This window comes from Vidua macroura, chromosome 17 (genome assembly GCF_024509145.1).
Source record: "Vidua macroura isolate BioBank_ID:100142 chromosome 17, ASM2450914v1, whole genome shotgun sequence".
NCBI lineage: Eukaryota > Metazoa > Chordata > Aves > Passeriformes > Viduidae > Vidua > Vidua macroura.
In genome coordinates this window covers 8,164,311-8,188,747 of record NC_071587.1, presented here as the reverse complement: position 1 = coordinate 8,188,747, position 24,437 = coordinate 8,164,311, and the positions used below count along the sequence as shown (strand labels likewise).

Genomic DNA, 24,437 nt, shown 5'->3' with positions numbered 1-24,437 from the left:
ACAGGGCTGTGCAGGATGAGCCCTCCTCTCCTCCTCCCTGCAGGACACACAGACTCCCAACCCCACCCTGCAGCCCCAGTGCCAGTGCCAAGGTGACCCCCCTGAGCACAGGGACACGCTGATGTGCAGGAGCAGCACAGGACTTTTCACTTTTATTATAAAAATATCTTGCAAGCAAAAAGAAAAAAAAAAACCAAACAAACAAACAAACAAAAAAGGTCTGTACAAGCAGCCACATTGCTCCCAAAGCACCCTCAAGGACCCCAGATGCCCTCAAGCCCCCCACATTTCCACTGCTGCAGGAGCCAACAGAGGGTGAGACTCCACACAGTGGCTCAGGTAGGGAGCACATGGAAGACATTTGTCCCCATGGGTGGGCTGGGGGGAGCCTGCCTGGCCTCCCAGACAGAGCTGGGGTGGGGGGAGCATATAAGTCTCTTATAAACTCTGTAGGGTTTGGGGGATTCTGTACTGAGGCCTCAGTCTTAATTTTGCACATCTTATTCTAGTGTTAAGTACACAGCAGTACACCCACGTACAACACAAAACATTGGGGGTTTCAGCTCTAAAAATTAACAGTTACATGTCAAACAGTCAAAACATGTTACACGGTACCTGCAGGGAGCTCCCGGGGGGAGCCAGGCTGGGGGGGCCCTCGCACGCTTTGTACAAGCCTGGGGCAGCGCTGGTGGGTCCCAGTGCAGGGCAAGGCTGTGCACAGGGAGATGATGAGGATGAGGAGGATGCTCGGTGCTGGGGAGCCAGACCTGGAGCTCCCCTGGACGGCAGGGTGGGGGCCTTGGCTCAACGGCCTTCCAGCCTCTTGGCCTTGTGGCGAGACAGAGGTCCCGCAGAAGGGACACTTGGGAAGAGAGGAGGACACGTCGGTCCTTCCTTTAAAGCCAGAGTTTGGTGTCCAGGCGTGGTGGCAGAGCCCCAGAAGGCAGTGTGGGGGCCCTGCTGGTCCTGGGGAGCCATGGGCCAGGCAGTGGCATCCCCGTGAGAGCTGGTGTGGAGGCACTGTACCTGTCCCCTCAGCCCAGCTGGAGTTTCCCAAGGAGCTGCTGCTCCGCTGGCTGAATCTGCTTGCGGGCAAACCCGGCACACCGAGGTTGAGCAACCCTTGATGGGGGTCCTGAAGGGATGGAGCTGGCAGCCCCAAGACCAAACTACCCCCAAAAATCATGTCTCTCTGGATGGGAGAAGACCCCCACAAGTATTGCGGGCTCTATTTCCATCCTAAAACACAGGTACCGCAGCGCATCTTCACATCGCTCCCGGTGCTTCCAAGAGAACAGTCTTAGGGAGGAGCAGAGCTGCTCCCAGCAGGACAGGGGGTCCCAGCAGCCACTGCTCATTTCCTGGTGATCTGGACGCTGGCATACTCAGAGCCGGCCTCCTCGGGGCGCGGGGCCGGCCGCTTGGGCGCCTTGCTGAGGTGCACCATGTCCAGGTCGGCGTAGGTGAGGTTGTCGTCGCCGTTGGGCGCCTGGTTGGTCTGGATGCAGGCGTACTCCGACTGCTGGCTCATCTCCACCATCCGCCGGATGCTCTTCCTCTCCTTGTCGAAGTTCAGGTCGGCATAGGTCAGGTTGTTGGGGTCAGATTCCTGTGTGAGGCACCAAGAGTTCCTCCTCTGGGAACATGCCCCTGTACCCACGGCCCCGTTCTGGAGTCAGTCCCACTGCAGCTCGGCCCAGGGCACCTCAACCTTGCTTGTATGGGGGAACAATGCCAGCAGGCACCACCCTGAAGCCTTGTACTACCCCATGCTACAGCTTCACCTCGTGAGCCTCCCTGTCACCCTGCTCTGGCTTCAAAACCACTGCCACAGCTCCAGGGCTATCACTGAAGCCACTCCATCACTCCATCCCAGCAGGGCCAGACTGCCCAGTGATGCCCACACAGGAGCTGGCAGAGCCTGGGTGGGATGAATAGATTGCTGCTGATCACGACTTTGCTCATAGCTGCGTCACCAAATGCAAAATAACTCCACAAATAGCCTGGCTGGCTATCGCACAGCTGGTTCTCCAGGCAGCACCAACCCAGACTTTACTGGGAGGAGAAGGAGGAGGAGGAAGGAGGGTGAAGGCAGAAAAGATTCTGGGAAGTGGCTATCCTCTTCCTGGGGCAGCCTCTCTTCCACCTCCAGCCACAGAGGGGAGACATTGAGATGAACCACCACCCTCCACTTCCCTCGCCAGTGGCTCCGGGCCACTCTCCCTCCCCAGTCCCAGGATGACCCACCTGGGTCGTGGCCTCGCTGCTCTTCTCTGGCTCATGTAACCTGGAAGGAGGGACAAAAGCAGTTAGATGGATGGAGGGTCCTGTCACCCCTTCTCTGGTGATGGATCAGCTGAGGAGATCAGATGCAAGCCAAGGTCCTTGCAGCTGCACCCAGCAAAACAGGTCCTGAGCATTGGCTTGTGCTGCTCCAGCTGCCTCTCTGCTGGTCAGAGATCAGCTCCCATCAGCCTGCTCAGCCCCACCATAAGCAAAAAATCCCCAGAAGCCCAGGTGGGGAGATGGGCAGAGACTGTGCTCCTGCCTTCCCTTTCACAAGTTTTGGGGATACAGCTCTGTCCCAGTCCTGAGGGACTCTGTGGACTGGAGGTGTCCAGCTCAGAGTCCCCACAGGTTACCCAGTGACTAGAAGAGATCTGCACTCACCTGGCAGATGGCGAGCTTTTACCTGCTGAAAGAGAAGGAAAAAAAACAGGAAAAAAATTAGGGAAAACATAATTGAGGAAACAAGATAAATGCCCCATTTCCCTGGGCACAGAGAACACATGCAGAGACTGCTTCAAGGACAAGGACACATCTTTTCCCAGAGGCAAGTGCCTGCAATTCCCTGGAGTTTCAATCAATTTCATTCAGGACTGTTCCTGGGGGAGCTCAGGAGGTGCAGGGCAGGGTTTAGACCAACCAGAGTTTTCCCTGCAGCCTGCAAACAACCTGGGCAGCTCTATCCATCACCTGCACTGGGCAGGACCTGCAGCTGCTCTGCCAGGAGTTATTGTCCAATGGGGCAATGTGAAACTCAAGGAAAGAGAGGAAAAACGGGGTTGGGAGCAGCTGCCTCCCTGCCATGCACTTGGCTCCCTTACCCTTGATCTGCTTGGTCCGGATCAGGTATAGAATCGCAGCCACCAGCAGGGCCAGCACGGTGCAGACCACACCCACCACGATGTAGATGAGCAGATCATCTGAAACGTCAATGAAAAGGTCACCATGGCCCAAGAACGTGGTACCTCCCAGTCCCTGCAGCCTCACAACGGGGATTGGCTCAGTGATGCATGAAGCACCAAGGAGGACAGCTCAGTGCCTGCCACCGTCACATCCCCCAGCCCCTTGACATGGAGATTTGGTCCTTCAACCAGATTTTAATGGGGCTTTGAGCTTCCTCAGGGGGTGACACCACAGCTGCCCTGGCAGGCACTCCATCCCAGCAGCTCTGACACACCTTTAGCCATCTGGAAGCCGTTGCTCAATCCCCCTTGGGCCGGGTTGGAGATCCACAGGAAGGCTGATTTGTTGGCAGGGGCCTGGGCATCGTGCACCACCATGCAGGTGATCGTGGACCCGTTTTTCTCCTCGGTGGCTTGCACCTCTACCTGGCTTCTCAGCTCAAACAAACGCCGGGGGAGCTCCAACGGCCGGGAGACGTTCTCCACCTTTATCTCAATCCCATTCTCCAGCCAGGAAACGGACACATCTGCTGGGTAAAACTCTTTCACAAGGCAGGTGAAGGTCACGGTCTGGTTCACCTCAACGGCGCTCGGCTCAGCGCGCACTTCGATGCTGGGGGGAACTGGGAAGAGAGGCAGAGCTTGGTGTTTGCTGCCCCGGCTCTGCTGCCCACAGGCGCCCTGTCCCTGCCTCAGGGACCCCCGTCCTCCTCCCCGGGACCCCAGCCCCACAGCAGCTCACACAGTGTGAGTCCCCAGCCCTCACCTCGCAGGACTCTGCTGAGCTGGTAGCGGCCACGCAGCGGGGCCGGCAGCGTGGAGTGCCGCACCTCACAGATGAGCTGAGAGAGGACGTCATCCTTCTGCAGGGTCACCGTCACTGTGCTGGACATGTTGTAGGTTTTCATCTTCCATTCAGTGACCCGGGGTGGCTGACCCCCCATGGGGTCCTCGTTCTTGAACCATTTCAGCCCAATCTTTTCAGGAAAGAACCCTCCAGTCGTGCAGGTGAAAGGCACCGACTGCCCCGGCCTCGCTCTCTGCTCAGGCCCAGACACGAGTGGGGGGCTGGGTTTGGCTGTGGGGAGAAGCACGGGGCCATCAGACCAGGCTCTGCCCCCTGCCCAGCCCTGGGCCTGCCTGGAGCAGAGTCTCATACCAGGGCATGGGGATGGCCCATGGGATCCTCTCCTGGACCAGCCCCGAGCCCCTTCCCCATCCCTCTCTACCTGAGCACAGCCCGCTGGGCTGCTTCCCATCAGGAGCTGCTCCAGGAGCCCCACTCACCTTGCACAGACACCTCGGTGCCACGGCCATGCTGAAACACCTCATCATCACCAGTGTTCCCCTTGACAAACTTCACACAGTAGTAGGTGCCCATGTCCTCAGGCTGAACGTTCCTGATACGGATGGTGAAGTCTGTGTCGGACCTATCCACTGCTCTCGTCACACGGGAGGAGGAATCCTGCTTGCTCTGGTCATAGATGGTCGTGTTCCCACTGCCCCAGCCCTTCAGCCACATCACAGGACCTGGTCCAGCGATTCCAGATGTGGTGCAGTTCAGGGTGAGCGTCTCCCCGGCTGCCACCGTCACCTTGGCCTGGGGCTGCTGCAGACTGAAGTCCTGACCCGCCTGGGCACCCACACCTAGGGCAAAAAGAGACCAGGTCTCACCTGGCACCACACAACCAGACTCCTGACTGTTCTCCCAGCCCTGGGACAGGCTGAGCACCCCAGGTGATGGGCTGTGGCCATGGGCACACTGCTCTGCCCTCAGGGCTCTGCAGCGGAGCTGGATGGAGCTTTGCTTGGTGACTGTGCTGTGCTCTGTATGGATAAATCATGGAGCACATCCCAGATGCCAATGTCTCCAGCACGCTGGGCTGCCTCCCACAGCCACCTGGCTTTGTCAGCCAGAACAAAGAAGCGCACAAAATGAGGTGCTCCAAAGAGCCATCGCCCATCACCAATGTGACACTGCATTTTCTATCCTCAATCTGTCCCACTTCTGCATGGAATCCCAGCCCCGGTGACCCCAGCAGAGCACAGCCAATCCCCCACCAATGCCAGCCAAGCAGGCACTGTTCCTGCTCAGCAGCAACCACGGGGAGACCTCACCTTTGGAGCATCTCCATACCACTGGTCCCAAATCCAGTCACCTGTGCCACACCTCCCTGCACAGACAGTAACATCCCAGGCAACCCTCACTACACACCCATGGGTTACCCAGGGGTTAATTTTGTCAGTGCTTCCTATGCCATTATAGTTATTGCAACCAAATTCACAAAAGATAACAGTACTGCTCATTGCTTAAAGGAATATTTTTTTAAGCCATATGGGGAGAGAAGTGGGAGACCCGCTTAGATCCACCTGCTGGTAACAGGTGGCTGTGGCACCCAGAACCAGTGTCACGGTCACACAGAGATCATTGTGTTTGAGCAGGTAATGCTGAGCAGCACGGGGAGCCTGTGGACCAGCACCCCACATCCCTCACAGCAGAATCATGGAATCACAGAATCTTTTAGGCTGGAAAAGCCCTAAGATTGCTGAGTCCAATCATTAAGCCAGCACTGCCAAGCCCCTGACCAAAGCATGACCCCATGTGCCACATCCACACATCTTTTAAATCCCTCCAGGGATGGTGACCCCACCACTGCCCTGGACAGCTCTCTTACCGTTTCCCAAATATCCAACCTAAACCTCCCCTGTACAACTTGAAGCCATTTCCTCCTGTCCTGTTGCTTGTTATCTGGGAGAGGAGAATGACCTCCACCTGGCTACAGCCTCCTTTCAGGGAAATCCAGGACAGCAACTCTTGTCAAGGCTTCCCTTGGGACCCAGCAGGATAAACTCTGGCTGGATGCTCCCAGGAGGACCTGCTGCAGGACAAGCTGCTCTGACCCCTCTGGCCACAGCTGGCTGTCACAGAGACCAGAGCTGACTTTTGGCAGCTGTTAATCCCTCCTGACTCACAGTGGTATGTGCTGTACCCACAGATGTTCTCACTTTTCCACTGTGTGGAATTACTCAATCTCTGTGGCCAGAATTACCAGGAGCAGTTTCTCCAGACTGCCCCAGTTAAAGGCTTTTTGCCCAGGGCATCAGTCCACAGCATCCCTCAGCCAAAACCTTCAGGCCTTGGTGTTTCCCTTTGAAGCCATGTCAGGGTTAATGTGGCATCAGAACAAGTTTTTCCCACAAAACCAGCACAGAGGACAGAGTTGGTTTGTGTCACATTCAGATGAGTCATTGACTCTGAGCCTTGCTCTGCACCTGAGCAGTGGTGCCCTGGGCACATGTGAAGCAACCCTGTCCTCTCAGGTGACACCCAAATTGTGGGGAGCAGCCCTGGAGCAGAGGTCTCATGCACTCCATGTGCTGAACACAGCACTGACATGGGGCAAACACCACTAGATCTGCTTCTGTGGTATCTTCTGAACTTCTCCTGCTGCCAAGAAATCTCCTTTTTGCAAGAAATGGTTGAGAAATACACAGAGGAAGTTCACAAGCACAGAAGCATCATCGCATCATCTGTCTCTTGCCAATCCACTGCACGTGGATGTGACACAGGCAGGGACCAGGCTGCCACAGGCAGAGAGACTGGAAGCCCCCCAGCCAGCAACCACACAGACCCCCAGCCCTTCCATGTACCCAGGGGGCCACAACACCAAGTACTGGCAGCACCAAATTGGGCAAACAAAGCTCATTAGCGGGCAGCACTCAGCACAGCAAGGGACACATCCCATGTGTGGCCACAGGAGCAGGAAGCCGGGGCCACCCCCACCACACACTCTGTGCCCTGTGATGAGTGTGTTACTCACTGCAATCCTCTGTAAAACCAACTTCTATGGAGTGGTTACCCCCTGTCCCCTTGAGGGTCCCCTGCACTGGGTAGAACTGCCTGCACCGCCCCACACAGCCCAACCTGAGCCAGCCGAGCACCTCCTCCTCATCCTCCCTCTCTCCATCTGCCCATCTCCCCATGAGGCACGTGGTGTGCTGAGGGGGAGAGCTGGGGATGTGCCTGCTTTGGGGCCCCAGAGCTGATCCCAACACCAAAGAGTGTCAGGGTGGGCACTGCTCAACCCCAAAGCTCATTTCTTGGTTGCAGTGAAACATCCACAGAAGCACTGGGACATCGAGCTGAGCGTGGCTGGGTGCCCTGCCTGGTGTGCAGCAAGGGCTCCCCACTACCTTGGCACAAGGGTCCTGCCTTCCTGGAACCGCAGGGATTTATCCCTGTGAGCAGCAGGGATCTCTCCCAGGGTCCAGATTTGCAGCCAAATGTGGATGGTCTGTATGCATTCCACAGCACCGAGCTCACATTCCCTCCTCACCGGGGCAGCAGCGTGCCCGCCTCCCCTGCCCAGGGATCAGCAGGCACAGAGCATGCTGTTGTCCAGGGATAGGATGCAAGGTGTTTTCCTGCTTTCCACACTGCTACTGCTCCCAGAGGATTGAGGGGAAAAAAGGGCTTCACGCTCCCAGCAGCGCTGCCTGGCCAGAGGCTTCACTGGCAGCTCCAGTCACTGCAGAAAACACCGTGAGGCTCCAGGGAGCTCCTCAGACAGGACTGAAATGAGGCTTTGGGGTATTTTTCCACGTGTTCTCCTCTGCTACTTCAGAGACCCTCACCCAGCTCTGCTCAGATCACCCTGTTCAGGGATTTCTGATCTATGACACACAAGCTCCAGCCACGATCCACCACAGGAACACCCCAACAAGGACCAGCTCGTACCTCCCGGCTGAGAAGCAGGAGGCCCAGCCAGACCTGGCTTCTCCACTTCCTGCCTGCATCCATCACCCCACACCAGGCACAACCTGACCCCTTCCTGCTCAGAATGACCCCAACCCCCTGCAGCAGCTCACAGCAATGCCCCCACTCCCCAAAGGGAAAACACAAAGGGGAAGTTGGCAGAAAACCCCAGAACACACAAGTTAGAAAACGCAAAGTTTCCACCAAAACTTCTTTCCTCTTTCTCCCTGAACACAGCTTCTCACATGCAGCTGGTGCCTCCCCTTCCCTTTTTAAGGCGCTCACCCAGTGGGAGCAAGAGTCCAGCAGCTCTCGACATGCTTGTGCACCAGGAGTGGGATGCTGGGGGGCTTCAAGCCACAAAAACATGGGACACCACAATTTCTCACTGTTTCCCTGCTTCTCCCCTGCTGCCTGATGACACTTTTTTTCTTAGACTTGGATTTCAAACCACCTGGAATTGGAACACGATCCTCTTGCCCCCAAGATCATGGGGAATTTAGGTGCCCTGACCCTGTAATCTGTTTTATCCTACACTCCAGAATTAGCCAAGGGTTTTAGAGACCTTAAAAGCATCACCTGACAGTTCCCACGTAGGTGGGAGCACCCTTGCAGTGCAGACCCTCGCAGAGCACTTCCAGCCTGGAGCAGAGGCAGGAGCACGATCTAGCAGAGCCTGCCTCCTTCCCGTTATTCAGTTTAATTTGGGAGCAAAATAATCCCAGCTCTCGCTGCAGTGCAAGTTTTCCATGTCGGTGACACATTTTTTTCTATATTCCACCTTTTGAAGTATTTGATATCGAACAGATTGCAAGAGGCTGGGGTTTAATTCAGGAGAGGCTGCTTGGATGCTTCCTGGTAAAAATAGATTTTTTTCCTCTGAAGGAGCTGGGTAAGGAGCTCCGGGATGGCTGTGTGCTCCAGAAATGACGTGCAGCTGGTCACCGGCATCCAAAGCCCTACAGTCACTCACTGAAGGAGCAGGCCAATGGGCAAGGGAACCCCAAAATAATCCTGCTGGAATTTCACCTGCAGCAGGGCTGCCAGGGGCGGAAACTAACAGGTGCTGCCTATAAAAGGCCTGGAATCTGCTGTTTAGGGAAGGCAAGGAGAGCCCTGGGGATAACTGCTGAGCCCTGAGCAGACCCCAGGGCGCTCAGGGAGGGCTGTAGTAAAGGCTGTGTTTTACATCCATGACATCAGAGGAAGCCTTGGCTCACACGCAGCCACCATTTCCAAGCTCCCCTCCTCCAGCATCAGCAGAAATTCATCCCAAGAGCCAGAGCCCCAGCAGGAAACTGAATTCCCCTTTGGAAAAGGCGCTGTGAAGCACAGCTGAAACCCTCTGTGGGGACAGACCAGCATGGAAGGGCTCTGCAGGGCACAGTTTCTCAATGGGGCTTTGCTGTTTGGTTTCCCACATCTCGCTGCCTTTGCCCCACAGGAAGGTCTCCTCCAGGACTTTTCCTTTTCCCCTTCACTTCTGCAGAAGCTGTCGGAACAGCCGGCAGTGGGAGCCTGGGCCAACTCTGCTGGAGTTCAGCTTAGTTTGAGCCACGGCCCAGGAGGGATTCACCATATGGAAAAAAAAAGACGTGCGCATTTGCACCTAAAATCAGGGATGCAAACCACTTCAAAACCCCAGGGTGGTTTTTTCCCATGGCTGGCTCAAAGAAATGGGGTTCTTACTCCAAGACCACATTTAATTAAGTTCAGGAGGCTTGCTGGAGCTATTCTTTCACGCAGGAAATCGCAGTGGCTCACTGGGAAGCCGCGCTCACCGCCAAAGCCTTCTTGGCTCTCAGCAGCCGGAGTTTTCAGTTTGGGGCCAACACTTCTCAGTTGTGATCAGGCGACTCAAAGCAAGGAGCGTTGTGCTGAAAGCATTTGCTTTCTACCCAAGTTTTCATCCAACTCTTTGCCCAAGCAAAGCTTTGATGGTAACTATTTCAATGGGCTTGGGAGAATGTGGGTTTCCCCCGCGGAACCTGGGCTGGGCTGTTTGTAGTGGGATCTGGCTGGAAGGGATGGGGTTGGCATTGAGCAAAAAGCTCAGCAGCGAGATGCTCCTGAAGATGCATCATTATTGCTGCAGGTTTGCCTCAAAAACCCCGTTCCTCCCTTGGCAGGGAGAGCGATTCCTTCGAAATCACCCAAAACGAAACACCCTCGAAAGGAAACATCCTTGAAAGCAGCAGTCACCACAGGGGTTTGTTCCTGGTGGGATGAGAGACTACGTGCTGCCGGCAAGGGAAACAGCCAAGAGCGGCACACTTTGACTGGTCCTTTGCGGTGTCCCCCAGCTTTTATAAGGGACTGGTGGAGCCATGAGCCCGTGGGAGGTCTGGGGCACCCCGAGCCTGAGGCAACACAGGGCTACATGGCACAGGGTGCCCAGAGGTGTTGCAATTCCACCGCTTCAGTGCCCAACAGTCAAGCAGAAAAAGAGCCAACAGTGGGGTGAAGCAGGAGGGCAGCAAGAAATAAAAGTTCTTGGCAGAGAAGACAGGCAGTCCTCACCAGAGCCTCTCCATGCCTTCTCCACTACCATCTCCAAGTGGGAATTCGGGCTGCTTGCTGAGTTTTGCCTCACCCATAGCTGGCAGGGGGTGCTCGCAAATGGGTGGGAACAACATGACTCTTCATGCCCCTGCCGAATTCCCTGCCTCGCTGGGAAAGGGCATGTCTGCCTGCCTTGAAGTTTGGTTTGAGAAGCGCCGGGCAAGGGCCCCGCGGGAGCCCCTCGGCCACCGCCGCTCTCTAGGTCACCGCAGGAAAGGTCAAAGCAACCGTGCGCGGAGAGGCGGCGTCATGTCGGTACCGGAGGTGTGCGGGAGCGCGGAGAGGAGAGGATCGGGGGAAAACGGGGGACAGGGCAGGGAGACAAGGTGGGGGACAGCAGAGGAGAGGAGCAGGGCGGGAAAAGGGAGGAAACAGCGCAGAGCAGGGAGAGGAGCTGTGTGGGAGGGAAAGGTGGAAAACAGGACAGGAGGCAGGAGCAGGATAGAAAAAAGGGGGAAAACCGGGCAAAGCAGAGGAGAGGAGGAGCGTGAGAAAGGGGAAGACAGGGCAGAGCAGGGCAGCAGGGTGGGAGGGAAAGGGGGGAATAGGGCAAGGAAAGGAGCCCGAAGGCAGGCAGAAGCCATGGCTTACCGGGCAGGGCGAGCAGCAGCAGGCAGGGCAATGCCCAGGCAGTGCGGCCGGGATCCCGGGGATGCGGCTCCATCGGTGCGGGGAGCGGAGCCCGCGGCTTCACAGCGCGGCCCCGCGCCCGGCTCGGCGGCTGGGTTTGATAAATAAGACAAATTAAAAAAAAACCAAAAAAACACACAAACAAACAAAAAAAACCCCACAGCGCAGAACTGCAGCTGGCGAAGGAAATCGCTCTTCTCAGCCCCAAAATGAGGAAGGAGGCCGGGCTCCCCCCTTTCTCCCCCCGCGGCAGGCGGGCAGCGCACACGCACGCACCGACACGGACCCGCGGCCCCGCCGCCGCCCGTGGGCACCGGAGCGGGCTCGGGGCCGCTGACGGGGCCGCCGCGGCGGGGCCCCGGGCGGGCGCGTGCCCCGGTGCCGCGCGGAGCCGCCTCCCCCCCGCCGCCGCGCCGCCTCCGTTGCCGTGGTACCGGGGAGGGACGGAGCTGGCCCCAGCTTCGAGACCCCCTTCGGCTCCCAGCAGCCCCGGTTTAGCGCCGCTTCCCCCCGTGGCGGGGGCGAAGCCAGCCCCGCCCGCCCCGGGGCAGAGTCCTCCGGTCAACACGGTGTGCGGCTGCCTTAAGGTGGGCTGGGAGGAGACCCCCGGGACCGGCCGCCAGGAGCCCCGGGATGCCCGGTCCCCGTCGGCCGGGGGAGAGGGAGGCGGCTCCATGGCCCCCAGGGATGGGGGTTGGGGATTCCCTCACTCGCCACAGGCTGCCGGTGTAGCCACCGCTTCGGCACGGCCACGATACACAGCCCTGCATCCCTGAGCTGGGATTGGGGTTCAGGAGCACGCAGCCTTCGGGTCCTGAACACCCAGGGGCCACCTGGGGCTGAGCCAGGACAGCCCGTGGCAGAGGCACAAACAGCACGCGGCCTTGGGGGTCCCAAGTGCCCAGGGACCTCCCAAGGGACCACGCAGGGCTGAGCTGTGAACCCGTGGCAGAGGCACGGGTGGTGTTTCGCAGGTCAGCTTGGCTAACGGGGCTCAGGGCCAGAGGGGACACTGGTGCAGCACAGACAGGCTGAGAGTGGATGGGGAGGGAGAGGAAATTCCTGCACAGCACGCTGGGGGAACGGGGACATGCCCGTGATGTCCCCTCAGTGGGAGCCTGCAGCAGGGAGAAGCGAGAGCCTGAGGACAAGGCAGCTCTAATGGTAGGCAGGGCTGAGGAAGAGGGTGTCAGCATCCATGGGATTCATGTCCTTGCACTGCTCTGCTTCTCCCTGACACAAAGTCCTTCCCAGGGGATTCACAAGGACACATTCTCCACTGCCTGCGCCTGTCACAGCTTCTCACACCACCCACGGGGACTTCGGCCAGGCCAGGTACCTGGGATGCCAGGTGCAATGCTGGCAGCCCCTAGCACCACCCCAGTGTCCCCTCTCCCTCCCAGGGATGGGGTAGGCACTGCAGAGCAGGAACTCCCAGCCCACCCAGCGTCACCTGCAGCATCCCCAGCAGCACAGATCACACCAGTCGCTCTCCCACACTGGGCTGGGTCCCTGAGGACAGCACTGGGTGCCATACTCGAGGACCCGCTGCCAGCTCCCCCCTCCTCCCCTCGCTCCCTCCCCAGGCAGCCGCCAGGGCTGTCGGTTTTATTTAGAGCCTCGCACAAACACAGCCGAGATATCTGAAGTGACTTGGCACCATCAATCTGCGCACGGTGCCCGCCTGCGCATCCCCGGCCCCGCCAGCCTCCCCCTCAGCCCCAGCTACGCCCATGGGGCACATCCTGCCTTAATTTAGCACTGCTGGAACCAGGAACAGCTCCCCAGGCTTCTGCACTCACCTCCCTCTGCAAACCCCTGGCAGCTGGAGGCTGCACCCAAGGGTTGCGGCCAGTACTGCTCCCACTGGAAAAAGTTTTGTGGCCAGCAGCACTCATCTTGGAAAGCCCAATACAGCCATCATTTCCCTTCACAGAGCTGGCCAGAGTGGCCAGCAAGGAGCAGGGGTCCAGAGCAGCCCTTGGATTTGGCCTTTTGCACATAGCAATAATTTCTTTGCACAGGGATGGGACTGGGACACATCACTGCAAGAACCCACAGGCACCTCACAAGAAGATGCAAAGGTGCTGAGCTCTGCTCTCTGGTGACCAGTGATAAGACTCGAGGGAACTGCATGAAGCTCTGTCAGAGAAGTTTGAGGTTGGTATTAGGAAAAGGTTCTTCTAGCAGAGGGTGTTTGGGTACTGGAACAGGCTCCCCAGGGCACTGGTCACAGCCCCAAGCCTGCCAGAGCTCAAAAAACGTTTGGACGATGCTCTTGGGCACAGGGTGGGATTCTTGGTGTGTGCCAGGACAGGAGTTGGACTCAATGATCCTTGTGGGTCACTTTCAGCTCTGGATATTCGTGGGATTAGGAGTGATTTGTGGAAACCCTGCAGCTACATCCCTGTGGGCAGTGCATCCCACCCAGCCCAAGTCCAGAAGCAGGGACCCTCAGGGCAAGTGGGTGCCCAGCATGAGGGCAAATGCCAGGGACACACTGCAGCCATTCACAACCACCTTTCCTGGTTAATTTTACATGGGAGCACAGATCCTGAAGGCCTGGTTAGTTTCAGCCTGTCTGCTCAGTGTGGAAGGTTCAGACAACCTGTTCTGAGGCGATCACAGAGCAGAGCCAGCCCGCACACAAGTAGCAGCCACCGCAGAGCGCTCGGGAAGGGAAGTTAGAGCTTAAAAAAAGCTCTGCAAGAGAAGGTACGGCGCAGAGCAGATGGTGCGGCGCGAGCTTCCCGGGAAGAGCTGCTATTGCTCCCCATTAGGAAGCATATGGGCAGGCTCAGCTGCCTCCCCTCCTACCCATGGCCCTTCCACTCAGCATCACAGGGGCCCTGCTCCAAGGTTTGGAGGATTCACCCTGGCAGGGCAGCCCTCGCCCTGCGCTGGGGGAGAGGAGCATTTGACTCCTTGTGCGCCTGAGACAGAGGGACTCCCAAAATTTTGGGAGTGCAACTCTGCCATCATCATCATCCTTCTGTACAGAACACCCACAGTGAGCAGGAGGCTGCAGCACTGCTTGGCAGGGCGGGCAGTGCTGCCAGGCTCTCTGTGCTGCCAGCGGGCACCCAGGCTGCGCTCGCTCTGCAGCGTCTCCGCGCTTCAGCTCAAAACCCCTGCTCTGGCAGGGAGGATTCCGGAGACCCCGGAGGATTCCAGAGCTCGGCTCTCCCTGGCCCCAGGAGCTGGGCAGCAGCCAGCATGGGGATAGGGCAGTATTTCAGGAGAGCTTTTCAAGAATAAGTTGATTTTCACAGCTTTGAGGCACAGTGAGGAACTCGCATCATGCTGCTAGCACCTGTTTGAGGTAGCTACAGGCTCTGTGCGGCAGGGCTGGGCCAGGCTTAGCCACCCCCAGAGGTCTGGGCAGGCAGGGATCTGCTCTCCTTCCCTATTCCCAGCCAGAACTACAGGCTCAATGTCCTTTTTGCATTCCCTTGTTCCCAGCTGGCAGCTCTGCAGGATCTGCTCGCTCCCCAGGAGAAGGTGGGGACCCATCCACACACAGGGACCCTCAGCCAGGGCAAGAGCACCTCATCTCTTGTCAGAGCCTGGCAGCATCCAATAGGAACAATTACAGCCTTGCCAGAGCTATCCCAGTGGAAAGTCCTGCAGCACTGGTTTTGCCCAGACTGTTCTTTCATGCCTTAATCAGCTGCCTGTCTGAGCCTCTCCCAGCCCCGACTGCCCCCGGGAACAGCGGTGGCTCCCTTGCCTGGAGGGGATTCACAGGGGATGGAGGTGGGAGAGGTTCCAGTCCCTGCCCTGCAGGGCCAAACCTGGGCCTGTTAATGAATCACATTTCACTGATGGAGGTGACTGCAGTCTTTCTCTGCCTGGGACTTTGTCCCTCATGATCCCCACTCCAGCAATGGCATAGCACAGAGAGAGAAGTGCCAACAGCCTGAGTGGCCACATCACACCTGGACACATCAGCTATCCCAAAATGCTCAGTCCACCCTTCAAAGCCCAAACCACCTTTTTTTTTTTTTTTTTACAGGAAAAAAAAACCCACCAATACTTTGGACATCAGCCCGGAAAATACCCCAGATTCAGCATCCAGAGGTGCTGTTTTGGGGCTGTGGGCACAGAGCCATGGCCAAGCACCAGCAAGCAGCCAGCACTTATGGGAGCCCTCCACAGTAATGACTAATTATTTTAGAGGTCTTTTCCAACCTCAAAGATTCCTTGATGAACCAGAAAACACAGTGCCACAGGGACTCACCACCCTGGGGAAACTCAGAGCCATCCTAGCCCAGTCCCAGCCACCAGCCCAGCCCCCCAAGAGGTGCTGCTTTCACAGCTCATCACAACAAAACACCCTGTGGGACCACATCAGAGCACCAGGCCCACACAAGGTCTGTTCTGACACCCACAAGGCAGTGCAGCCTCCATCCAGACAGAGAGCAGCATGTTCCCCCTATCCATCCTCCAGCTTCAAAAACAAGTTCCAAGACCCCTCCAGCCTAAGATCCAAGTGGACACATCCTACAGCCTCCCCCCACCTCTCAGGCATCAGTCAGCACCCAAAGAGGGCTTTCAGCTGGGAGAGAAACACAAATGTCTCTTGAAGCGGGGAGCACCAATTACACTGCTGATATTTAGGGCTTCCAGCACAACAAATGGAGCTGCAGCTTCATTAGGTACCTTGCCAATTTAATCCGAGACATGCAGTACAGGGGAAGCTTAAATTAGTTTATCTCATGTTAACTTATAACAAGCAATATGTTAATGTGGGCATGGTTTTCATGGACTGTGACCCAGGGAAGGGGCACACACAGCCCTCTAAAAGTGGATTTAAGAAGCAGGGGTATGTATCCTACCTGTCTCCTCATGCTCCTGTGATAGCATCCACCACCATAAACACCTGCAGCTGGGGAAGGGGTGCCCCACATCACCCCCTTATATGGGAGAGACCCTGGAGGGGGTGATGAGCTGCAGGGGCCTCGCTGAGGCTGTGATTGCCAGGAGAAGGGTGGGGTAGGCTGTGGAGGATGCTCTGTGAGCAGCCTGTGCATGAGCTTTGCCCCTCACCTCTTGAGGGGGCTCATGGGAACTACCTGGGATTGTTTTAGCCAAGCTTTTATTGGGTGATTTAGGAGTTACAGCTGAGTTATTTGAGCTCTCTCAGGTCTTTGTTAGGGCTCTGGGGCCCAGTTGGAGGGGGGGGGGGGAATGGGAATGGGAATGGGAATGGGAATGTGTATGTGTATGTGTGGGGTGGAGGTGAGGTGCTCCCTGGCATAGGACATTTTCTGAGGAGAAAATGTGCCCTCTGTGCACACTGCCCAGACCTGCTGCCTGTTTTTTTCCCCTTCCTTCGGGCTTCAAATCACAGCCCACTTAATTTTAGTGTCCCTCTGCCACTGAATTAATCCCCAGCACTGCCAGGATCAGCTGGTTCCCTCCAAGCCCCTGAAATGACTTTCAGGGAAGGTGAGGGAGGGATACAGCTCTGCCTGCCCACGCTGGGCTTTGCTGGGTTGGAGCAATGCTCCAAGTGCCCTCATGGCACTCACACACTGTCACCCTGGGCTTCAGCAGTGGCAGCAGAGCCCAGTGCCAGACCCCCCACCACCTTCAGAATGTCCACCAGTGTCTACCAAGCAAGAAGGAAAACGCACAGGCTGCATCAGGGACTGTATCCACAGGGCAGCTGAGCCGTCCCAGGGCCGGGCTGTGCTCCCAGGCTGCTCCCACCCGGCAGTGGTGCCCTGTGGGATGCTGCACACCGGGTGAATTGGCCGGGCTTCCTTAATGCAGCCCAGCACGCTCACACTCTGGGGGAATTCCTCACGGCTGTGTCAGAGCAGGAAAGGTGGTTTATATCCTGTGCCTGGCCTGGAAACGGCCCTGGCTGACCTGAAGTGAGGGGTTTTAGGGTAAAACTGCTGACGGGCTGGGAAAACACAGCGGCAGTGTGGGCTAGGAAGGACAGGGCTGGCAGTGCTGGTGCCTGTGCCCGCTGAGGTGCTGCAAGTGCTGACAGGGATGTGCTGACCTTTCCTGGCAAACAGGATCCTGCCCCTTGCCCCAGAGAAAGGTTTGCTCTCTGCTGTGGGTCTGCAACACGTGCACAGCCCCGGGACTAAGCTGCACAGGAAGTGGTGCAGTGACCATCCCTGGGAGTGTTCAAAAAACATGTGGATGTGGCACCTGGGGGCATGGTTGGCTTGGCAGTGCTGAGGGAATGGTTGAACTCAATGCTCTTAGGGGGCTGTTCCAACCTTAACTGATGACAGGGACAGGAGCACAAGAGAGACCCTGCTCGGGGCAGCTCAGCAGGGACACAGGGTGGCCCCAATCCTGCACCCTTTGTGCCAGTGGTTGCAAAACTGGGAGATGTCTGTGCTGTCTGTATGGGGCACAGCTGAGCTTACTGCAGACCTGATGGGCTCCAGAGCCACAGGGAGCCTTGGTGCCCACCCTGGGACCCTGCTCCAACCCCAGGAGCAGCAGTGCTGTGGTGGAGGAAGTGGCAGAGACAGGGGGGAGGGCAGGCAGGGTGCAGGCAGAGAGCTCCAGCCATGCAGGGACATTTCAGAGCTGGGTGTTAATCATTGATGGGCTCCTGGGAGCTGTTTGAACTAAAGCCTCCCTCCCACTTCTGGAGGGGGAAGTTCTGCACTGTACTGGCTCCTGGGGATGTGGTGGCAGTGCCAGTACCCAGATCCCCCAGCACACAGCCAGCCCCATGGAGCGACGCTGGAGAAGACCTTGATCTCCCCTTGGTGGTACCACCAGGACAGTGGTGGAGCTCGGCCGAGGGAAGAGCGATATCATCTCAGTTTCTAATGCCAGCTGTTGGGGTTTTTCTTGCATCCTCTTCAAGTTCTTTGTTGATTGCAAATCGTTATCATGAAAGCGCATCCGAGGCTGCAGCAGCAGATAACGCTGTGCTGCCGGGCTGGAGCTCATCGAGGCTGCACTGCCTGAGAGTCCTGCGGCAGTCGCGGATGGAAATAAAACTGCTAACGTGGGGGATTGATCATGTTCAGCCAGCTCAGCCCATTGCTTCCTGCTTGGCAGAGCCCTTGCTGTGAAGTGCTAAAATCCGGGCTCAGAGGTGGGATTTGTGCTGTGGAACTTGGCGTGTGGGCATCACCGGAGGGATGCCCCATGGAGGGCTGAGACATGGCACATGAGGGGTAGGAGACATGGTATGACCCTGTACCACTCTTTACTGCACAGGAAGATGCTGTGTCCAGCAGTGGGGGCTTCATGGGGTCATTTGTTGAAGTACTGGATCTGATGCCTCATGGTGGGAATGGCATGACAACTGGGATGCAGGGGGGCTGCACCCCCTGAAACAGCCAGACAAAGCCCTTGGAAGAGGATGCTGACCAGCCCTCAGGGCCATCCCCAGCCCTGTGTCACTGTCCCCATGTTATGCCCATAGCAGCCCCAAGGCTCAGGAATTACATTCCGGACCTGTTGGCTCTTTATTTTGGCCCTGTTGAGGCTCAGCACTCTCAGCTCTGTGTGGCTGGGGTTATTCTGGCCCTGCTGCTGGAGGCTGGATGAAGAAAAATGCTTCTCAGAGGGGTTTGTGTTGGTCTGTCCTTTTTTTTCTTAAGTTGAAAGGCAACAAAAATCTGGGGGATTATTTCTGGTCAGCAGGATCCACCACGCTCCCGGTGACTGCATCGCTCCAAGGGGCTGGCCCTGATAAGAAGCTGCAAATCCGAGCTGCCAAGTGCTGCCATCCCGCTGGAGCCTTGGAGGGGGATCAGGGATTTAGAGGGTCTGTGTAATGTCTAACAGGTTTAGAAAATATTGCCTGGGATTATCCACTCGCGGCAGTGACCGGAGACCTCTGAGCCGCGGCAGACGCCAGCACCGGCTGATGTTTGCTGAGGGGGGTCCTGCGTGCAGAAATCTGATCTGCGTGTGCCTTTCAGTTCGTGTGCATGTTCCCTCGTGTGCACACGCGTGGATGTGCAGCAGTGGCGGCTCTGGGGTGAGCTGGAGCTGTGAATGGGGCTGGTGGCCCCCTGACACCGCAGCGGCTGAGCCGTGTCCGGCCCGCCGTGGCCGCCAGCCCCGTGCTGGGTCTGGGGTGCCAGAGGGGTGCTCCAGCCTTCGCTGTGCTGCAATCCTGTAAGGGCAGCTCCTGACCGCCAGCGTTAATGATATCCACCCAATTAGCCCAGCCTAGCCCCAAGGATTAGCGGATGGAATCATCATCCCAAGGCGTAAGCAGTTAACGCTGCTAATTAGTCATCGCGTGAATCCCAGTCCAACCACAAACCGCAGCGGCCGCGGTAGCCGTGGGCAAGGGGTGATGCCCACCCAGCCGGGCTCCGGGAGACGGGAGCTGTTTACAGAGAATTTGCCGGGCTCGGGGATCCGTTATTTTTACACGTTGCCATAGCTACTGATACCATTATAAAATTAAGCCTGAACCATGTGGAAGAAATGGATCTGTCAGAAGGAATTATTTTCGGGAGCGCGTTGTGGGTCCGAGCACTGCCGAGCCCAGCGGGGTGATGGGGGTCCCCGCTGGAGGCAGCTGCATCCTGCCCACGGGCACGTCGCTGGAACGAGGCGCCGGACAGGCTGCAGAGCTCCGGGATCGCCTGGAGCCACCGGCGCCAGCACAGCCCCTCCGGGCTGGCAGCATCGCTGGGCACGTCCAGGGCGAACAAAAGCCCGCTGAGAGGGAGCTTTCAGGCCGTGCTGTGCTCCCTCCCGCAGCGCCTGCTTTCCCCCTTCTCCTGCCTCTCTCAATATTTTTCCCTTTCCCTGCACTTCTCTGCAGAGGAACACTTGTGCCGGGCTCGGGGTAGCCAGCGCTGGGGCCACGGCCAAGCACAGCCACACTTTAAGGTCGCCGGGAGGAGCAGGGAGCACCAGGGACCCCACAACATCCTGCCCTCGGGACAGGGAGCTCCCCAAAGAGTTTCCCTACTCTGAGCTCTTCTCGCTGGACAAAAACACCTGGAGCATCCCCAGGAGCATGTAGGGCTCACTTTGGGTACAATGTACATGGGGATGTTGGCGGGACCAGGACCACACTAACAGCTGATCCAGCATGAAGAGCCCGGGAACTCCAGTGCAGGCAGGGCCCCTCTCCCACCCATTGTGGGACCCTCACTCGGGCACTGGCAGGACCCAGCACTGCAGCTTGATCTGCCCTCCCAGAGGATGATTGTCTTTGAGCAATGTCCCGTCCAACACTGAAAGCACAATGTGAGTCTTTCTTAAGCACTGGATGTTCCTGCTTGTCCCATGGCCCTGGAAACCCCTCTAATTACTGCCAGAGCCTTGGCCTCATGGTGTCCTGCAGGGAAGGACCGCACAGGCCAAAGGAGTGATGGGCACAAAGGATGTGCGTGACACTTTTCAATTTCACTGCCTACCCCCTCCCCTTGTGATTGAAGAGATGAGGAATGGTCCTAGGGCAGGCCCTCATCCACTCTACACCCCTTCAGCTCCAGGGATTTAATGAAAATTATTCCAGGTTGGCCAGAGAGGTTCCCAGTAGCAATAACTGCAATAGCACAACCTTCTACTGGACACCAGAGAACCCACAGGGAAAAGCAGCATCCTCCAAACACCTTCAGCTCTTCTCAACTAAAAGCCCTGGTCTGCAGCCTGGGGGTCCCAGTTTGCTTCATGGGCCTGGCTGGGCAGTACTTGGAGTCCCTCTTGTCCCTGAACATCCTGAGTGTCCTGGTGCCGTGGGGTGGCTGCCCCATATCCTGGCTGTCACTGGGGCTGTGCCTGGGGGGCTGGAGATATCCCCGCTGTGCTGGCCAGAGCCCTCACTCTGTCAGGAGGGGACAAGGCTGGCAGTGAGGCTGTGGCACAGAAACAGTTCCTATGACAACCCCAAATCCCAGACCTGTTTATCCCCTTTGGTGAAAATTCACAACAACTGTGAATCCAGGGAATAAGATTCAATAGTAAGACCTGAAATAAATCAGAACCAGTGTAAAGCATGTCACCATTTTACTCTGGCTTCATTCCTTTCCAAGGAAAAGCCTGAGAAACAGGGAGCTGCAAAGGGATGAGCTAACAGATTTGGAATTGGAGGGAGCAGGTTCCAACCATGCAGCATCCCAGGACTTCTCCCTCTTGTTGTCTCTTCTGGCAGGGACCCAGCCCAGGCCAGCCAGCAGGCACAAACAAGACCCATGATGCATTTTTGGGGGACAATCAAAGTGTCTCTGAGACCCTCTCACTCCCTCTAACCCCCTCAAAGCACCCAGCTGCTCTTCCAGCTTCTCCTGCTGTGTCCTGCTGGCACAACGCCCCTATGGCTTTGCCTGGTCCCCTTGGTGTCATGGGGTCCCTATGGCACACGGGGTCCCCAAACCATCACTGGATGTCTGTGGCATCGTGGGGGCCCTGTGGGGTCCCTCTGGCATCGGATGCTCTTAGACCTGTGGCTATTTGGGTGACGCTGATGTGCAAAGGGACTGGCCTGTCTCTCCCTGGTGACTTGTGGGCACCACGGTCTCACAGTAGCTAGGACAGGGATGGGGCAGGGATGGGGACAGAGCAGGGGCACAAGGGTGTCTTGGATAGAGACAGCCACAAACCAGGCCCTTGGCTGGAGCTGCTGGCCTGTCAGACACTGGAGGAGACCAGCTGGAGCGATGACTGCTCCTAGAGACACAATATCCCCTGGGCACCCACCCCTGTGACAGACACTGCCACTGCGGAGTGCCTCTGCTTCTCGCTGCTGAGCCAGAGCACGTCAGGGCACAAGGCATTTATCCCTGTCTCTCCCTTTTTCTCCTTGCCCAGCCCTGGCACCAGCACAGCTCAGCACTGTCCCATTCCCCGTGAGTGCAGCCAGCACTCTCCTGTCCCCCAGGACACAAAGGAGACACCTGCATCCCCCCATTTCAGCCAGCCCACGCACTGAGACCATGCTCTTCCTCGGCGATAGCTGAATCGCTGCTCCCCTCCCCTGGCTGCCGGGACCAGCCCCTCCCATCAGCCGCTCTCCAGGCTAATTGCTCCCTGGTACTCTGTGCTGGCTGGTGGAGGCTCATGCTCCCCTTGGCTCCTGGCACAGCCCACGCTTCCCACTCTGGCTTCTCGGCACAGCATGGAACAGCACACCATGGCACACACCATGGCACAGACCATGGCACAGACCATGGCACACACCATGGCACAGACCATGGCACAGACCATGGCACACACCATGGCACAGACCATGGCACACACCATGGCACACACCATGGCACAGACCATGGCACAGACCATGGCACATACCACGGTTGACACCATGGTTCACACCGTGGCACACACCGTGGCTCACACTGTGGCACACACCATGGCACACACCATGGTTCACACCGTGGCTCACACTGTGGCTCACACTGTGGCACACACCATGGCACACACCGTGGCTCACACTGTGGCACACACCGTGGCTCACACTGTGGCACACACCATGGCTCGCACGACTGCCTGGCAAGCCCTGCCAGCCCTCTCACCTTGGCACCTCCAGGAGATGTTTCCCACCTCCTGTCATCAGGAGTGGGTCAGATCCCAGAGCAGCCCCTGAGCATCCCCTGGCTGCCCAGAAACCCATCACAGTGCAGCCCAGATCAGCCTCCCCAGCCCTTTAGCCCTTTTCCTTGGCCTTGCCATTACATGAGGTCCTGGCACCAGGTTCACACACCATGCTGAGGAATAGCCGAGGGAAACTTGGCATGGCACCGCCCCAGAGTGTCCATGTGCAGGGACACAGCCAAAAACCTTGAAGCCAGAGTGTCCTCTCCCCCTGGAGCACCAACACTCTCCCAGTACCCATCCAGGCACTACCTTTGCTCTGCACTGAAGTCCCCAGCTGTGGCAGCAGAGCCTGGTGGGTGCCAGCCTCAACCCCAGCACTGCCCTATGCCTCACCCAGCAATGGCAGCTCCCAACCTCCCACACACACCCTTTGACCAAGTAGGTGACTTAGTGGGACGTGACAACCAGCAGCACCAGGAAAACAGCACGGATGAGCAGTGAATCCATGACCCCAGCATTGCCTGGTGCTGCCCCCCAAGCCAGGCTCTGCCCCCCGAGCCAGGCTCTGCTCCCCAGCACGCTCCTACCTTGTGTCCGTGCCCAGGCGCTTGTTTGTGCTTTCACTGCCGGCACACCCCAGGCTGAAGGCTTAAAGGATTTTCCTTTAATAACCACCAAATCCCTCCCCTGGGCAGTAAGCCGCAGACCTGGGCCCTTTCCTAGGTGCAGAGCATTCTGCTGGTGCTCTGCTCATTCCCTGCTTTGCATATGCTCCTATCAAACTGAATTTCCCCAGTGCTTAAAAAGCCGTAAATCCCCTTGAATTTCATTTCCTCCGGTCCTCGAGGTCTATCCCCGGTTTCAGTCTCACCCACGTATTTTACATACTCGTGCTCACAGACTTGATGTGAAGTTTTTGCCAGTTTTGGTGCTGTCCCTGCACGGAGCCTGGGCAACCCAAGCGCTGCTCAGAGCAGCCACTTGCTCAGCTGGGAAATGATCCATGGCCTGGTCGTGGCTCCACTTGGGAAATCATGCTGGGAGAGGCTTCATCCCAACACCCCAACCCTCCCACTGAGGGAGCCAGGCTGAGGCCAGGTGCTGGGCCCCTGACCTGGCAAACTCATCACCACCTCCGTGCCTATGGGGTGCTGAGTGTCCCCAAGCTGTCCCTGAGAGAGGACTGACCCCAAACTGTCCCCACTTCACATCCCCAGAGCAGGTGACTCATATTCAGTCGTGCAAATCAATTTCTGTAGTGGCTTTTCTCCCCACTGTGATAATTTTGTCCCCTCAAGGATTTCCCTGCCAGCCCTGCTCCCCTGGGTCACACTGTCTTATTTCACTTCTCTTTTCTCATTGCACAGAAAAAAGTAGATAAAGCTGAAAACTGGCGACTGTATCAGCTTTCAAGGTCACAGGCTGCGGTGCTGGCAGCAGGTTCCTCTGCCTGGAAAGCCTGTTTTGGCCTCAGTTCCTCCTGCCAAGGGGGCTGCTGGGGCCACACCTGGTGGGAGCTCAGCTGCCATGGCTGGGGAGATTGTGGCTGGGGGGCTGTATGTGGTGACTGGGCGTTGCTGGGGGCTGCAGCAGTGGCCAGTGTGGAGCGTGACCTGCAGCTTCTTGCCATTGTCACCTTGGCCCTCTGGCTTCCTGCCACTGGCCCACTTCCCTTGGAGGTGGGCACCAAACACGTGGGCACGAAGCAGGGAATGTGCACAGGGCAAATGTGCATTGAGCAGTGGCTGTGCATGGAGCAGACGTGCAGGAGCAGATGTGCACGAAGCACATGTGCATGGACTGGAGCT

General features: G+C 57.4%; 1 protein-coding gene across 4 annotated transcripts; it reads right to left on the bottom strand.

The window, feature by feature from the left end:
• Positions 1-124: 124 nt before the first annotated feature.
• LOC128815717 (tyrosine-protein phosphatase non-receptor type substrate 1-like) lies at positions 125-23,232 on the bottom strand. 4 transcript variants are annotated; one of them, XM_053992657.1, is made up of 9 exons: positions 23,217-23,232; positions 11,098-11,227; positions 4,476-4,835; positions 3,955-4,266; positions 3,464-3,811; positions 3,108-3,206; positions 2,671-2,695; positions 2,248-2,287; positions 125-1,609 (listed from the first exon to the last, which is right to left on the bottom strand). In XM_053992657.1, exons 2-9 carry the CDS (start codon positions 11,168-11,170, stop codon positions 1,355-1,357), a joined length of 1,512 nt encoding a protein of 503 aa, XP_053848632.1. In that variant the 5' UTR covers positions 11,171-11,227; positions 23,217-23,232; the 3' UTR covers positions 125-1,354. The 4 variants fall into 4 exon arrangements, with proteins under 4 accessions (XP_053848632.1, XP_053848630.1, XP_053848631.1 ...); XM_053992655.1 differs by lacking the exon at positions 23,217-23,232 and adding an exon at positions 11,571-11,649; XM_053992656.1 differs by lacking the exon at positions 23,217-23,232 and adding an exon at positions 11,413-11,429.
• Positions 23,233-24,437: the final 1,205 nt, after the last annotated feature.